Here is a 15,902-nt window from a genome sequence, read left to right as displayed (position 1 = left end):
CTGAAACGAAAATTAACAGCAAAAGGTTTGAAAGGTGTAACAGGAGGAAAACCTCAAAGCAGTTGCACCATGAATCAATTCTTAGGAGAGGGTGGAAAGTAAGATGGAAGAAAGAGAATATGAAAGGAGGCACAGTAAAAGGAACGAAAAGGGTTGCAGCTAGGGGCCTAAGGAAGGCACGCTGCAAAGAACCTTAAGTAATGCCTACAGTGCACCGCATGAGGTGCACTGTAGGCATTACTGGCTGACTGCTTCGTTATCCTATTTGTGTTATGCATCGGTTTTTATTTGAGAAACCGTCGGCGTTCGTTGATGAGGAAAATACAAAAACTCGTTCGGAAAGTACAGATTATGGTTTATTTTTCATCACAGTTCAATATACACTTGCTTTAAAATAAACAAGATGCGTACATAATATGGCTCTGTAGAATCACGTGAAAACAACAGTTTCTACAATTTCCCGTCCCGTTAATGTTGTCAATTGTAGTAACAGTTATATAGGCAAATAACATAATGAACTTACAACTTTAATGTTGCGTGTTGCAGATCACAAGCTTAAGATTAATACGACCCTCTGAACAACTTCAAACACAGCAGTGAATAATTTTTTTAGTTTCCTGTAAAAGAAAACCATTGAGATGTCTTTTTGTCCATCCGTCCGCCCTCAGATCTTAAAAACTGCTGAGGCTAGAGGCTTGCAAATTGGTATGTTGATCATCCACCCTCCAGTCATCAAACCTACCAAATTACAGCCCTCCAGCCTCAGTAATTTTTATTTTATTTAAGGTTAAAGTTAGCCATGGTCGTGCGTCTGGCACCGCAACAACACAGGCCACCACGGCCGGCTGAGAGTTTCATACAACATTATATGCTGTACAGAAAACTCGCTTGCGCCGAAGAAACAGCGGCGCACTTTTTACCTGTTTCTATCGATGATTGCACAGTTTGTCTCTAATGTTACAGACAATGTAATACTTATCTGAAGTTGTATGAGCATTTACGAATGAGCTTTGCCTCTTTTTGTACTAGAGTGCATCACGAGGTAACTTCAAACCAACACAAAGTCGCAGAATTTGAAAACATGAACTTGTACTAGAGTGTAGTAAAATTAGTTACTGAAGTCTGTGACCACTTTCATGTTTGATTCTTCATGAATAACTTCTTATTTCTTTTCAGTTGAGTTTATCTGCTTTTTTTTTATTGGCACATACTGCTAAGACTAACACTAACTAATCTAATCTAATATAATCTGTGCTGTAATCCTGTATATTTTGTGTTTCTAGAATCATAACGTTTTTAGTTTTCTGTAAAAGAAAACTATTGTGCCGGCTTTGTCTGCCCGTCCGCAGTTTTTCTGTCTGTTCTCAATCTTAAGAACTGCCGAGCTAGAGGGCTGCAAAATGGTATATTGATCATCCACCCTCTAATCATCAAACTTACCAAATTGCAGCCCTCTAGCCTCAGTAGTTTTGATTTCACTTAAGGTTAAAGTTATCCATAATCGTGAGTCTGGCAACGCTATGATTATATGCTGTACAGAAAACTCGATTGCCCCGAAGAAACTTCGGCGCATTTCTTATTTGTTTTGATATGAGCTAAGTGTTTCAACATTCAAATACTTTGAGGCAAGTGCAATATTTCCCCGAAATATCTTATCACCGTTATTCTACTAACTTGTCAAAAAGACTAGCCTTTTATTAAAATCTCCTGGTCTCTAACTCTTCCTCTCTCTAACCCAGTGGTTCTCAACCTTTTTTGGCCTATGCACCCTTTCACCATAAGTCAGAATGTCATTCGCCCCACCCTTCTCCAGAATTGTCTGCCTCAAAAGGTGCATCCCAAATAATATGCAACAAAATACTAACATAAACACACAAGCTAGCGGAGAGAACGTCCAGCGTGACCTCTCAGCAGTGCGGACCGATGCACACTAGAGCCAGTTTGAGCCTGCCAGTCTGTGGTCACAATTCCCCCAGTCCCCAGAACTCTGAAATTCCCCCCTGGTTGAGAACCACTGCTCTATACGATGCACACATACATAAACACTATGCAATTCTACCAATTCCCTATACTTTTTTAGATATTCATAATACCACAAGTCTGAGTCTGAGCTGGAAATAATAAAAATAAAAAGAAGCTTTAGCTTTTAATGGCAAGGCTTGAAGCAACGTACATGAGTTATAGCAATTCAAGGCAAGACTGAAAAAATACTCAAAAGGTTTCATTCAAGGCTGAAAAAATACTTAGAGGTTTCATCCAAGACTGAAAAAATACTCAAAAGGTTTCATTCAAGACAGAAAAAATACTCAGAGGTTTCAGCAAAGCTGAAAAAATACCTAGAGGTTTCAGCAAGATTGAAAAAATTACTCACACTTTTCAGCAAGACTCAAAAGATACTCAGAGGTTTCAGCAAAGCTGAAAAAATACCTAGGGGTTTCAGAAAGTTAAACAAAAAATTACTCACACTTTTCAGCAGGACTGAAAAAAAATATTCAGAGGTTTCAACAAAGTTAAGAAAAAATACTCACACTTTTCAGCAAGGCTGAAAAAATATTCAGAGGTTTCAACAAGACTGAAAAATTACTCAGGCTTCAGCAAGGCTGGCAAAATACTCAAAGACTTCAGCAAGAATGAATTAATGCGCCATGATTTATAACATGGCTCCTTCAGGTATTCTCCATGGACTTTGTGGGTTGGTTCGATTCTTGCCTTGGAGTGTGAAAATCTGTTTGTCTCCCGCTCAGCAGACATGCGCATGTAGTGATAACCGTATCTAAAAACAGTGCGACGAGCTCGAGAACTTTATAAAGATCACAGTGGCTATTAGAAATACTTATCTCTACATAAAAACTTATTGACAATGTCACAACCAAGATCACTGCTTAATTCAGTACATGATTTTCAGGAACCTTTCATGTAATGACACTTTGTATCTGAATTACATCTATCTTAACAATCTGTTTTTTTAACAGAAGTAAAAAAAAAAATTAGAAAAACTACTGAGCACAATATTAACAAATTACAGCTACGATACAAAAATGTTGAGAAGACTCAGCAGCCTGCGTCAAACAGTGGTTCTTTTCCAGTTTTTGCAGAAGCTGTCTTCATTCAATATATCGGTTATGTCCTCACCTGCAAATGGAAATGGAAGTTATGGACATACAGCAAATCCAAATAATATCGTTGTTAATATTTTATCTGACGCGCTATTATTATTATTATTCAGGAGATGAACCCTATTCATAGAAACAATCCCACCACAGGGGCCACTGACTTGAAATTCAAGCTTCCAAAGAATGTTATGGTGTTCATTCGAAAGGAGTAACAGAATAATGAGAAATACAGAAAGAGGAGACCAGTTATAAGAAAAAGATAAATTAAGAAACTGATAAATAAATAAAAATGTAAGTAAAAAATTAAAATACTAGTTAAATTGGATTAGGGTAGCAATGCATTGCACCTTCTTCGCTTGAACTTCCGAAGTTCCAACTGCACGACATCCTCTGAAGGGAGGCTGTTCCACAGTCCAACGCTGTGAGGAATAGAGGACCTCTGGAACTGAGAAGTTCGACAACGAAGCACATTTACTGCATATTGGTGCTTCTGCTGTTCAGCATTTCTAGTTGCTCTCGACAGAAAAAGGGGATCAGGAATCAACTGTTGTGAAATAACGAATGAAGCTTTTGAATCCAGAGACTTAGTCACGCTAATCCTCTCCAAGAGACAGTCATACATAGAATCGTCGATATTTCGATTGGGGCAAACAGCAAATACGTAAACATTGTAAAACTTACTGAAAATAAAAAAAAAGGACTTCGTGGTAACTACACTCCAAATTTTTCTGATAATGAATAGGTAGTCCGGACGACTTTTTGCCTGTTTCATGTTCTGCTGTGAACCAAATAGAGGGCAAAATTCCATTAACATATTAAAAAAAATGGGTCTTAGTGGAAACTGAAATTCTGAAGAACTGTGAACCTTCACTAAGACCCATTTTTTTTTTTGGTGAGATACGTGGATGATATTTTCATTACCTTTAAAGGTAACCCTTCAAATTTTGATAATTTTCTTCAATATGTTAATGGAATTTTGCCCTCTATTCAGTTCACAGCAGAACATGAAACAGACAATAAGTTGCCCTTTTTGGGCATATTGATTTACCATGACCCAATAACTTTTACCTTTAAATTTATAGTATATTGTAAAGAAACTAATGCAGAAACTTATATTAATTTTTTCTCCTGGCACAACAATGAAGTTAAAACCAACATCTTGGTCAATTTTGTTTCGAGAGCTTTGAAAATCTGCGACCCCGAATTCATCGACAGAGAACTTAAACACACCGAAGATGTTTTCAAAAAACATTTAAAAAAAGCTACAAGGATGCTCCATATAGGTTCCTCAAAAGAACATGACAAAAAGAAATTTATGAATTGCCTTGCACTCCCTTTTAATCGACACTTAAACAGAATAAGGAAAACTGTAAACAAAAATCATAATGATGAAATAAATGCAGTCTATAATTATAATAACACCATTAAAAGACTTCTAATATACAACAACAGCACACAGAATCACAACAAGAAACATATTGGTACTTATGAAATTCACTGTACAGAATGTAACGTTAACTATTTTGGGGAAAGTGGCAGAGGGTTGCTCACACGCATCGGGGAACACAAAAGGGCATACGAGCAGTGTGTTAGTTAGTCACAGTCTTAAGCCCGAGCACTGCGTACACTGGGCAGAACCTAGAGTAACTTTCAGAAGTAAAGATGTTGGCGTAAGGAGACTAGTGGATGGTGCGGCGTTAGATAGTGGTTTATCTATGGAAGGCAATAAATCTTATTTCCAGGGAGTGTATTAGAGGTTTTAAGAATGAAGACCATGACGATAGTGTTGTCTCGTTAGCCACATCTGAAGCTGCAGATGCCTTTCATCTCCCGTTCAGGTAACTCGGTTACTTCCAGTAACCGATGTTGCAGGCGCCTGTGCTGCTGACGACCGCATTGGGCAAGGACCAATTGGACGTTCCAGACGACTGGCGGTACTTTCAGCAGAAAACGACGGCATTGCCTGATCTGTGTTTGCCGACCGGTTCTATAGTTTAGGCACAACTTCGCTTGTTTTGAGTCCTTTCATGTTGACTTGGTTGGGGGTGCTACGTCAACGCGTTAGATTGAAAAGGGGAGCCGAACATGTTCCCGAAAACTATCTGTACAGATTTATCTTTGAATATATATGTACATATACATAACTGCGGATTTAGTTCTGTTTTAAGAATCATGCTACTGAGTACTTTTTAATTATTATTATTATTATTATTATTATTATTATTATTATTATTATTATTATTATTATTATTATTATTGAATACACACACACACACACACATATATATACATACATATATATATATATATATATATATATATATATATATATATATATATATATATATATATATATATATATATATAACAAGAGCTTTCGAGAACCTGCTCGATTCTCCTTCTCAGTCAGATTGAGAAGGAGAATTCAGGAGATTCTCGGAAGCTCTCGTTTTGCACATATTCTTAATATATATCTATACTGACATCATTACGGATTAATTTACCATTTCAGTGACTCATGCGATTATGAAACTTCTATAAATGATATTCGTAAAATTTTTACTGGCCTTCTTCAGGAAGCTAGAAGAAAGTGAATTGAAAATGAAGTCTTGGGTGTTTTAGTTACTCCATTAAAACAAATCTTTGTATTCAAATTACTTTTTCGAGAGCACTTCGAATAAAAAAAATATTTTTTTTATAGATACTTGTGATAGCTATTGCAATTTACTTTCTCTCATGAAACACACGTAGCCAAGTGTATTATTAAGCTGTTCTATAACCACATAAAAATCTGGACAGTTTTTGAACTGAACTGAATGTAGAATTTAGGCCAAACGCCAAGCATTGGGACCAATGTGGTCATTCAGCGTTGAAACGGAAATTGACAGTAAAAGGTTTGAAAGGCGTGACAGGAGGAAAAACCTCACGGTTGCACTATGAATCAATTGTTAGGAGAGGGCGGAACAGTAAAAGGAACGAAACGGGTTGCAAAGAACCGCAAGTTAAGTTAAGTATACCTTAGTTTTACCAGACCACTGAGCTGATTAACAGCTCTCCTAGGGCTGGCCCGAAGGATTAGACTTATTTTACGTGGCTAAGAACCAATTGGTTACTTAGCAACGGGACCTACAGCTTATTGTGGAATCCGAACCACATTATAGCGAGAAATGAATTTCTATCACCAGAAATAAATTCCCCTAACTCTTCATCAGCCGGCCGCGGGAATTGAACTCCGGCCCATCGAATGACGGTCTGAAGCTCAACCGACTCGGCCAACAAAGGGCTCTAAGAACCGTAAGTAATGCCTACAGTACACCGCATGCGGTGCACTGACAGCACTACCCCCCTACGGGGTAGGCCTTTTTCAGAACTTTGTGCCTGGTAGTTTTGTCTTTCTATTAATTAAAATTGTAGAGGAAATAAGAGATATGCAAAACATAATAATTATATACTCACCAGTGTCGCCATCCAAGATATATTCATTACGACAGTTGGTATCCAACATGTTTAGAGTGGACGAAGAATAACTGTTCCCTTTAAACCTGGAAATAGAAAGAAAAAGAAAGAAGATGAAGAAATAGCTTTAAAAAATCGATGACACACTTGTATTTTCTTTAAAGGATAAAGTTTTATTATTCTCTCTTAATAAAACCCCAGCAATTCCTCTAAAGAATAAACTATTTATATTTCATGAACTGTTTATCACGAACGCAGCCATATTGAAAAAGATGTAAGAGGGTTTATTGAGAGAGGTGTTACAGAATCATTATTATTACTATTCAGAAGATGACGAACCCTATTCGTACAGAACAAGCCCACCATTGTCTTGAAACTCGAACTTCTAAAGAATATTAGGGTGTTCATTCGAAAGAAGTAACAGAAGGTAATGGGAAATACAGAAAGAGGAGATAAGCTATTAGGAAAACAGATAAATGAACTAATTAATAAATAAATAAAAACGTAGGTAAAATATTAACACACAAGTTGAACTGTATTAGGGTAGCAGTACATTGCATCTCTGCTTGAACTTCTGAAGTTCCAATTGCGCGACATCCTCGGTAGGGAGGTTAAGAAAAAATAGATTTAACAGAGGAGTGTACATATCTGATCAAAGTCAACATAGAACTTAGGGCAGTGGTTCTTAACCTTTTTCAAAGTATGCACCCCTTTCAAATCAGCAGTCAGTTCTCGCACCCACTGAATTGCTGAAATGAAAGAAAGCCAAAATACAAATACTGCAATAATAATAATAATAATAATAATAATAATAATAATAATAATAATAATAATAATAATAATAATAATAATAATAATAATAATAATAATAATTATTATTATTATTCATTTTACTTTATTTATATTTCTTTGCAGAAAAAAATAACATGTCTCTATAAAAACATATTTTGCTTTAATTATTCATATGCATCCTCGCACCCCTTAGGAACCACTGGCTTAAAAGAAAGGTCAGTCAAGATACAGAGATGGGAGTCATTTTCCAGAATACCCTAGACCAGTGGTTCTTGACCTCTTTATTACCACGTCCCCTCGAAGAGTAAAATTCCCTCCCAGACTTAAAGGAAAATAAAAAAAAAGAGAAAGTGGCGTTTTTCTTCTTTTTGGAATGAATTAGTGAGATATTTGACACTGCTTCTTATCGATCTTTGTTGAGAGAATAACGAATATAATTATGGAATTTTTATTTTTCCCCAGGGTTCGCGCCCCTGGAAACTGCTGACGCCCCCAGTTTGAGAACCACTGCCCTAGACAAGGAGAGACCATATTCCAGAGTGTTTTGGAGGAAGATCTACTCGAATCTTCGTCAGGGAATAGAAAGGTTTAACTTACCTCTGAATCATGGCTGAGCGCTCTCTTTGGCAAGTGGGGCATAGAGCCTTATCATCACAAACTGTAAAAAAATACAAAACAATGAATTGTTTTCTTATCTGAAATCTAACCAAATGATGCAAAAAATACAGAACGATTAATTGTTTCCATATCTGAATATTAATTAACTGATGCCAAAAATACAGAACGATCAATTGTTTTCACATCTGAATACTAATTAAATGATGCATAAAAATATAGACCAATGAAATAATTTCTTATCTGAATATTAACTAAATGATGCAAAAATACTGAACAATTAAATGTCTTCATAATACCAATTAAATGATGCAAAAAATTGCAGAACAATTGATTGTTTTCATACCTGAATACTAATTAAATGGTGCAAAAAATTACAGAACAATTAATTGTTTTCATATCTGAATATTAATTAAATCATGCAAAAAATATAGAACAATGAATTGTTTCCTCATCTGAATTCTAATTAAATGATGCAAAAAATATAGAACAGTTAATTGTTTTCATAATTAACTGATGCAAAAAATACAAAACAATTGTTTTCAAATTTGAATACTAATTAAATGATGCAAAAAATACAGGACAATCAACTGTTTTCATATCTGAATACTAATTAAATGATGCCAAAAATATAGAACAATCAATTGTTTTCATATCTGAATACTAATTAAATGAAGCAAAAAAATACAGAACAATTAATCGTTTTCATATCTGAATACTAATTAAATGATGCAAAAAATACAGCACCTTTTCATATCTGGAAAAACTAATACAATGATGCATAAAAATTCAGAACAATTAATTGTTTTCATATCTGAATACTGATTAAATGATGCAAAAAAAAATACAGAACAATTGTTTTCATAACTGAATACTAATTAAATGAAGCAGTTCTCAACAAACCGATAAGATTTGCGATTAAATGTTAAGAACCGTCTAACAATATTGCGAGACTCAACTAGAAATCACATGGTTACTTATTTTAAAACACATCATACTCGACGCAAGTGCTAAGTCGACCAATACAGGAAATGGAATAAAGAATTTAGGCCAAAAGGCCAAGCACTGGGACCTATGAGGTCATTCAGCGCTGAAACGGAAATTGAGAGTAAAAGGTTTGAAAGGTGTAATAGGAGGAAAACTTTGCTGTTGCATTATGAATCAATTGTTAGAAGAGATTGGAAAGTAAGATGGAAGAAAGAGAATATGAAAGGGGGAGGTAGAGTAAAAGGAACGAAAGGGGTTGCAGCTAGGGGCCGAAGGGACGCTGCGAAGAACATCAAGTAACATCTACAGTTCACCTAACCCAACCCAACCCAACCTAACCTAACCTAACCTTACCCTAACCTAATCTAACCCAACCTAATCTAACCTCACCTAACCTAACCTTACCTTATCCTAACCTAACCTAACCTAATCTAACCCAACCTAATCTAACCTCACCTAACCCAACCTAACCTAACCTAACCTTACCCTAACCTAACCTAACCTAACCTTATCCTAACCTAACCTAACCTAGGGGCACAGCAAAAAACCAGGGCTGGTGCAAACCGTGCAATACTAGCATACACCTCAGGAATTTGCCTACGGGAACAAATACTACATGCCGGTATACAGCTATAACTTTGCATGGCAAAGAAACCGACCAGTTCTGAAGGAAGACGGACTTACCGTGAGACGAAAAATTGGTCGCGACGTCGACTCGAATCGATACTTTGTCGTTTTCGCGATGAGTGTGGAAGAGCTCAGCCAGTCGCACCGTTGAGGTCTGTCCTGGGAAGTTATGTGGGGGCAAGAGATATTGAATCGTTTTTCTTTGTGTCAAATAATTTAATGTTTTAAGATTGAAATAGATATTGAGTTTGTATGTATATATATATATTTTAGAAATATCAACACACAATCAAGTGTGGAACAGAAATAAATATCTGACTCGCGTCAAGATCGAATCCAGGTCTTTCAGTTGAAAGATGAGACCGCTGCCAACCAGGCCACACAAGTCATAAGAGAAGCATTATGTACGGTGGTACTCGGGTTCCAACTTCTTTTATGACTTGTGTGGTCTTCTTGGCAGCTGTCTTATCTTTCAATTGGAAGACCTGGGTTCAAGCCTGATGTTCAGAAATCTATGAGTCAGAAATCTATTATATATATATATATATATATATATATATATATAATATATATATATATATATATATATATATATATATATATATATATATATATATATATATATATATATATATATATGTAGAATCTACTGGTCACTTTTACCAGACACATATGTAATTCTAATAGCCACAATGCCCTCTTAACTTCTCGAATTCTTCGCGCTTTTTTGGATATACTTGTAACTACGAAGCCGATAGATCCAAACGGAAGAAATTGAAGAGACTGTGATGGCCGGTCGCGGGAAACGAACCCTCGTACCGATATCACAAGGAGAGACTGTGATGGCCGGTCGCGGGAAACGAACCCTCGTGCCGATATCACAAGGTCAGGTCGGCAACGCGACCTCCTTGTGATATCGGTACGAGGGTTCGTTTCCCGCGACCGGCCATCACAGTCTCTTCAATTTCTTCCGTTTGGATCTATCGGCTTCGTAGTTACAAGCATATCCAAAAAAGCGAGAAGAATTCGAGAAGTTAAGAGGGCATTGTGGCTATTAGAATTACACACACACACACACACACACATATATATATATATATATATAGATAGAAAGAGAATACTTACTTTCTCTAAGCATTATTTCCTCGTATCTCTGCAAGAGGCCACCGATATCATTGATCGTCATATATAACCCGTCTGGTCGAAGGTCGCGATTCTCCACGAGCTCTTGAGGAGGTAGGAATCGACATATCTGTTCGATGTAGTCTCTGGAAAATAAAAAAAAAAATCAAATTAACATGCACTTTCGCATACAAAGGTTACTGCTACATTTTCTTATTGTTTTGAAACTTTACCACTGTTGAGAAGGATGTAATTAAGTATTATTATCATTATTATTATTATTATTATTATTATTCAGAAGATGAACCCTATTCATAAGGAACAAGCCCACCCTTTGGTTAGTCATGTCACCAGAAATAAGATAGAGCCTAAGAAGATGGGGCGTGCATGTGGCTGTATTGAATTGAACTGAATACAGAATTTAGGACAAAGGTCAAGCACTGGGACCTATGAGGTCATTCAGCCCTGAAACAGAAATTGGCAGTGAAAGGCTTGAAAGGTGTAACGGGAGGAAAACCTCGCAGCTATACTATGAATCAATTGTTGGGAGAGGGTTGAGGAAAGCAAGATGGAAGAAGGAGAATATGACAGGAGGTACAGCATAAGGATCGAAAAGGGTTGCAGCTCGGGGCCGATGGGACGCAGCAAAGAACCTTAAGTAATGCCTACAGTGCACCGCATGAGGTGCACTGACGGCACTAGCCCCCTACAGGGATGTAGCTGTATCTGTAGTCAGATATCTTGTCACAATTTAGTAATCGCCCATAAATCTAACACTTACCTGTCGGTAAGTTTGATGTGGGTTCTGAGACAAACGATATCGTAAAGATCTCGGTTGAGCTTCTTCGGCAGCGTCTTCGTCACCAAGGCCATGACCTAAGGGGAAAGAATAAGATGAACTGGAATCCTGTGTTTTGTTTATGCTATATCCATCACTTCATAGGTCCAGGAGATGTGGAGAGGAAATAGATTAGAATAGAATATAAAATTTAGGCCAAAGGCCAAGCAAGAGCTTAAACCTATGATGAGGTCATTCAGCAATGCAACGGAAATTGACAGCAAACAGGTTTAAAAGGTGTAACAGGAGGAGAAATTGACAGTAAACAGGTTTGAAAGGTGTAACAGGAGGAGAAATTGACAGTAAACAGGTTTGAAAGGTGTAACAGGAGGAGAAATTGACAGCAAACAGGTTTGAAAGGTGTAACAGGAGGAGAAATTGACAGTAAACAGGTTTGAAAGGTGTAACAGGAAGAGAAATTGACAGTAAACAGGTTTGAAAGGTGTAACAGGAAAAGAAATTAACAGTAAACAGGTTTGAAATGTGTAACAGGAGGAGAAATTGACAGTAAACAGGTTTAAAAGGTGTAACAGGAGGAGAAATTGACAGTAAACAGGTTTGAAAGGTGTAACAGGAGGAGAAATTGACAGTAAACAGGTTTGAAAGGTGTAACAGGAGGAGAAATTGACAGTAAACAGGTTTGAAAGGTGTAACAGGAGAAAATGACAGTAAACAGGTTTGAAAGGTGTAACAAGAGGAGAAATTGACAGTAAAAAGGTTTGAGAGGTGTAGCAGGAGGAGAAAATGAGAGTAAAAAGTTTTGAAAGGTGTAGCAGGAGGAGAAACTGAGATTAGAAAGGTCTAAAGGTGTAACAGGAGGAGAAACTGAGATTAGAAAGGTTTGAAAGGCGAAAAAAAAGAGGAGATACTGAGAGTAAAAAGTTTTGAAAGGTGTAACAGGAGGAGAAATTGAGAGTAAAAAGGTTTGAAAAGTGTAACAGGAGAAAAACCTTGCAGTTGCACTATGAATCAACTGTTAGAAGAGGGTTGAGGAAAGTCAGAAGAGCATATGAACGAAGGTACAGTACAAGGAATGAAAGGGGTTGCAGCTAGGGGCCATGGAAGGGAACCTGCAAAGAACTGCAAGTAATGCCTACAGTGCACCATGCCTGAGGTGCACTGACGGCATGCATGCATTTCCCCAAGACGTACCTGAGTACCGGGACCTTTCCCTGAAAAAGGCAGGATGCCATATCTTAAAAACTAACCAAAGAATTTTCTTGAAGATAATTTCATTATGTTTCCCAAACCCAAATTATTCTAAAGGTACTATTCTAACCTAGCCTAACCTAACCCAACCTAACCTAACCTAACCTAACCTAACCTAGGGGTATTAGCATACATCTCAGGAATTTGCCTACAGGATGTGTAGAGAGGAAACTGACTCACCTTAAAATCATTGTTGACAAATTCTTCATGGCGACCTCTCCGAATTTCGTGTAAGCCCCACCTGTTGGATGAAGCCACAGAAAGTCTATCATGTTAAAAACTCACTGAATAATGTATGTTGCGTAAGGTTGTTTATAAGACTTAATAACCAGGTAGTTTTGTGGAAAAGCTTAACCATTACTTGTCGGCGAGGAAGTATAGTGACCAAAATGCCAAATTATATTTAAATTTAGAAAGTATGACATATCCAGTCGATAAAAATGATTTAAGTGACAGCTAGAAGTACATTACAGAAAATATATTCTCTAATACTAAATAATTTATATCATAAGTATATATAGAATCTATTGGTCACTTTTTACCAAATGAGTATATAATTGTAATAGCCACTATGCCCTCTTAGCTCCTCGAATGTCACTGTGAAGCTTTAAGTTAAGATCCAAGTGCAAGAAATATGAAGCAATTATGATGTCCAGTAGCGAGAATAGAACCCGCGACCCATAATTATCACAAGGTCCCGTTGCTGACCTGGCCACGAGAAGGTCAGGTCGGCAATGTTCTGATTATGACCTCGTTGTGATTATGGTGATGCGGGTTCGATTCCTGGTACCGGACATCATAATTGCTCCATATTTCTTGCACTTGGATCCAAGGCTTTGTGGTGACAAGCATATCCAAAAAGCGTGAAGAATTCGAGAGGTTAACAGGGCAATGGGGCTATTACAATTACATATCATTAAGTTTTATGTTGATTTCAGTAATATGGATAAATCATGAGGTAATTCCTATTAAAAAAAAAGTTTTTTTTATAATGACAGAACAAATATTGACAATTTTAACCACATACCTGCTGCTAACCAAGTTCTTGGTGCCAAAAACCAGCATCCGCGAGGAATTCTGTACAGCTCTTTCTACATTTTCTGTAGAATGGAAATATAATTATCATTAAATCTCACTCTCTATACAGAACTGACAGCAATAATATATGCTTACCAATTAAGGTGTATTCCCTCTCTTACTTTGTGAGAGAGAGAGAGAGAGAGAGAGAGAGAGAGAGAGAGAGAGAGAGAGAGAGAGAGAGAGAGAGAGAGAGAATTACCTTAGCAGAATATATTTTTTTAGCAGAATACATATTTTTTTAAAGCAATAAGGATGTACAGTCTACTGTCTCCTACTTGGCTGTAGGAAGAAATCTAAACGAATAGGATTATAAATGGAAGTCTTTGTAGGAATTGAAAAGTAATTAGAAATTAATTTCTGTGATAAAAGTTACCTTCGAAGTAAAACTTACTTTAAGACAATAGGCTTTCATTAGTGTAAAAAAAAATGATTACTCTCCATACGCAAATAATATAATTACATGACTGAATAGTTCAGTTTCCAAATCTGGTTAGTTTTCAAGTTTAACTCATTGTGAACGTGACACGTTTCTAAATACTTTTTTTGGCAATAAGACATTTAACCAGACAACCGCTAATATATGTAATTTTCTAAGATTTGGGAAAAAAATTTAATAAATGTGAAATTATATTTTATAAAGGTATAACTATGCAATATTCTCTGTAAGGCTCTTCTGTGAAGATATGTATTTGCAAATATTATCTAAAGCAGTGATTCTCAAACTGAGTGCTACAGACAGTGCCTATGGTTGCCGCAAGACTGTCATGAATTTTGTCTTGGCTAGATCATCTGAATGAACATTTGTAAAAAAAAAAAAAAAGTTTGGAGAAGTCTTCATATAATTAGTACCGGTGCGTCTACTCTAATTATGTATATCTAATTCTTCTGGTATGTTCTTTGTTTATACAGTATATTTCTGTATGCACGGTGTGCTGATTTTGGTTTGAGTATGGATAATAACTTTATTCATTAATTAAGAATTTAATTCATGCTATATGGTGGGATGGTGAAGAAGGGGTGCCACGGTAATGATTACATTAGCTAGGGTGCCGTCACTATAAAGAGATTGAGAACCACTGATCTAATGTATATTGCTTATAGCTGGAATAAAGGATTCATTTCACTGTGGTTAAAGTGGTTATGGAGGGATCAATAGAAGGGACAGAGGATGACATGGAAAGATAATGCGTTAATTGGGAGATCTAACAGAACTGGGAGTGGAGGAGGATCCTGAGAATGACTGGAGAGATGCAGCACTCAACAGGGGAACTTGGGGAGGTCTGGTGCAAGCGGCCATGGGTCACCAAGAGTCCCGATTGATTGACTGATTTTTAAATTTTAGGCGTGCGTGCCAAGCACTTGGGGCAACTTAGGTCACTCAGCGCTGAAACGGAAATTGACAGTAAAAAGTTTTGAAAGGTGTAACGGGAGGAAAACCTCAAAGCGGTTGCACTATGAAACAATTGTTAAGAGAGGGTGGAAAGTCCATGGAAGGGACGCTGCAAAGTACCTCAAGTAATGCCTACATTGCACCGCATGAGGTGCACTGACAGCGCTAACCCCCGTACGGGGCCGAGAGGCCCGAGAATCAAAGAATGAGTGAGATTGGATTTTTTTTTTTTTTTTTTACACTGAAATTCATCTTATAAGTTACTCCGTTGAAACTTACGCATAATCCAGTCCCCGGGAACGAAAGCATTATCGTGCCAGGCAATCGAATACCCTCTCTGAGTGAGGGGAACTATCAGCACCTCCCTGACTTCCCTGAAGTCTCGGGAAGAGCAGACGACGAAACAGTCGTACTTCTTCTGCAAAGAATGGAGGATAATGAAAGACTCCTCATATATCCACAAACAAATGTTAACAGAGGCTGCTCCTGCCTCTTAAACCTTATTTATGCTAAGCCACTTATACGTTACTTGAGCGTTCATGTATTAGGAGGGGTCATATATGTAAAACTTGTAAGAGCAGATTCATAAGCATATGTATGTATATACAGTATATAAGCAATATATAAGTATATATATATACATAGAGAGAGAGAGAGAGAGAGAGAGAGAGAG

At 37.0% G+C, this 15,902-nt stretch overlaps 1 protein-coding gene across 5 annotated transcripts in view; it reads right to left on the bottom strand.

Moving 5' to 3' along the window:
- Positions 1–338: 338 nt before the first annotated feature.
- LOC136840715 (uncharacterized) overlaps positions 339–15,902 on the bottom strand; it is a 39,664-nt gene continuing 24,100 nt past the window's right edge. For all 5 annotated transcript variants that reach the window (XM_067107531.1, XM_067107533.1, XM_067107532.1 and 2 more), the window contains exons 18-26: positions 15,509–15,647; positions 13,787–13,859; positions 12,940–13,000; positions 11,494–11,588; positions 10,716–10,858; positions 9,648–9,749; positions 7,959–8,019; positions 6,570–6,655; positions 339–3,132 (exon numbers count right to left, since the gene is read on the bottom strand). In XM_067107531.1, the coding sequence (XP_066963632.1) occupies positions 3,065–3,132; positions 6,570–6,655; positions 7,959–8,019; positions 9,648–9,749; positions 10,716–10,858; positions 11,494–11,588; positions 12,940–13,000; positions 13,787–13,859; positions 15,509–15,647 (828 nt within the window). In that variant the 3' untranslated portion in view covers positions 339–3,064. The remainder of the gene's footprint in view (positions 3,133–6,569; positions 6,656–7,958; positions 8,020–9,647; positions 9,750–10,715; positions 10,859–11,493; positions 11,589–12,939; positions 13,001–13,786; positions 13,860–15,508; positions 15,648–15,902) is intronic.

This window comes from Macrobrachium rosenbergii, chromosome 8 (genome assembly GCF_040412425.1).
Source record: "Macrobrachium rosenbergii isolate ZJJX-2024 chromosome 8, ASM4041242v1, whole genome shotgun sequence".
Classification (NCBI taxonomy): domain Eukaryota; kingdom Metazoa; phylum Arthropoda; class Malacostraca; order Decapoda; family Palaemonidae; genus Macrobrachium; species Macrobrachium rosenbergii.
The sequence above is the reverse complement of the archived record's forward strand: the minus strand, read 5'-3'. Positions and strand labels throughout refer to the sequence as shown.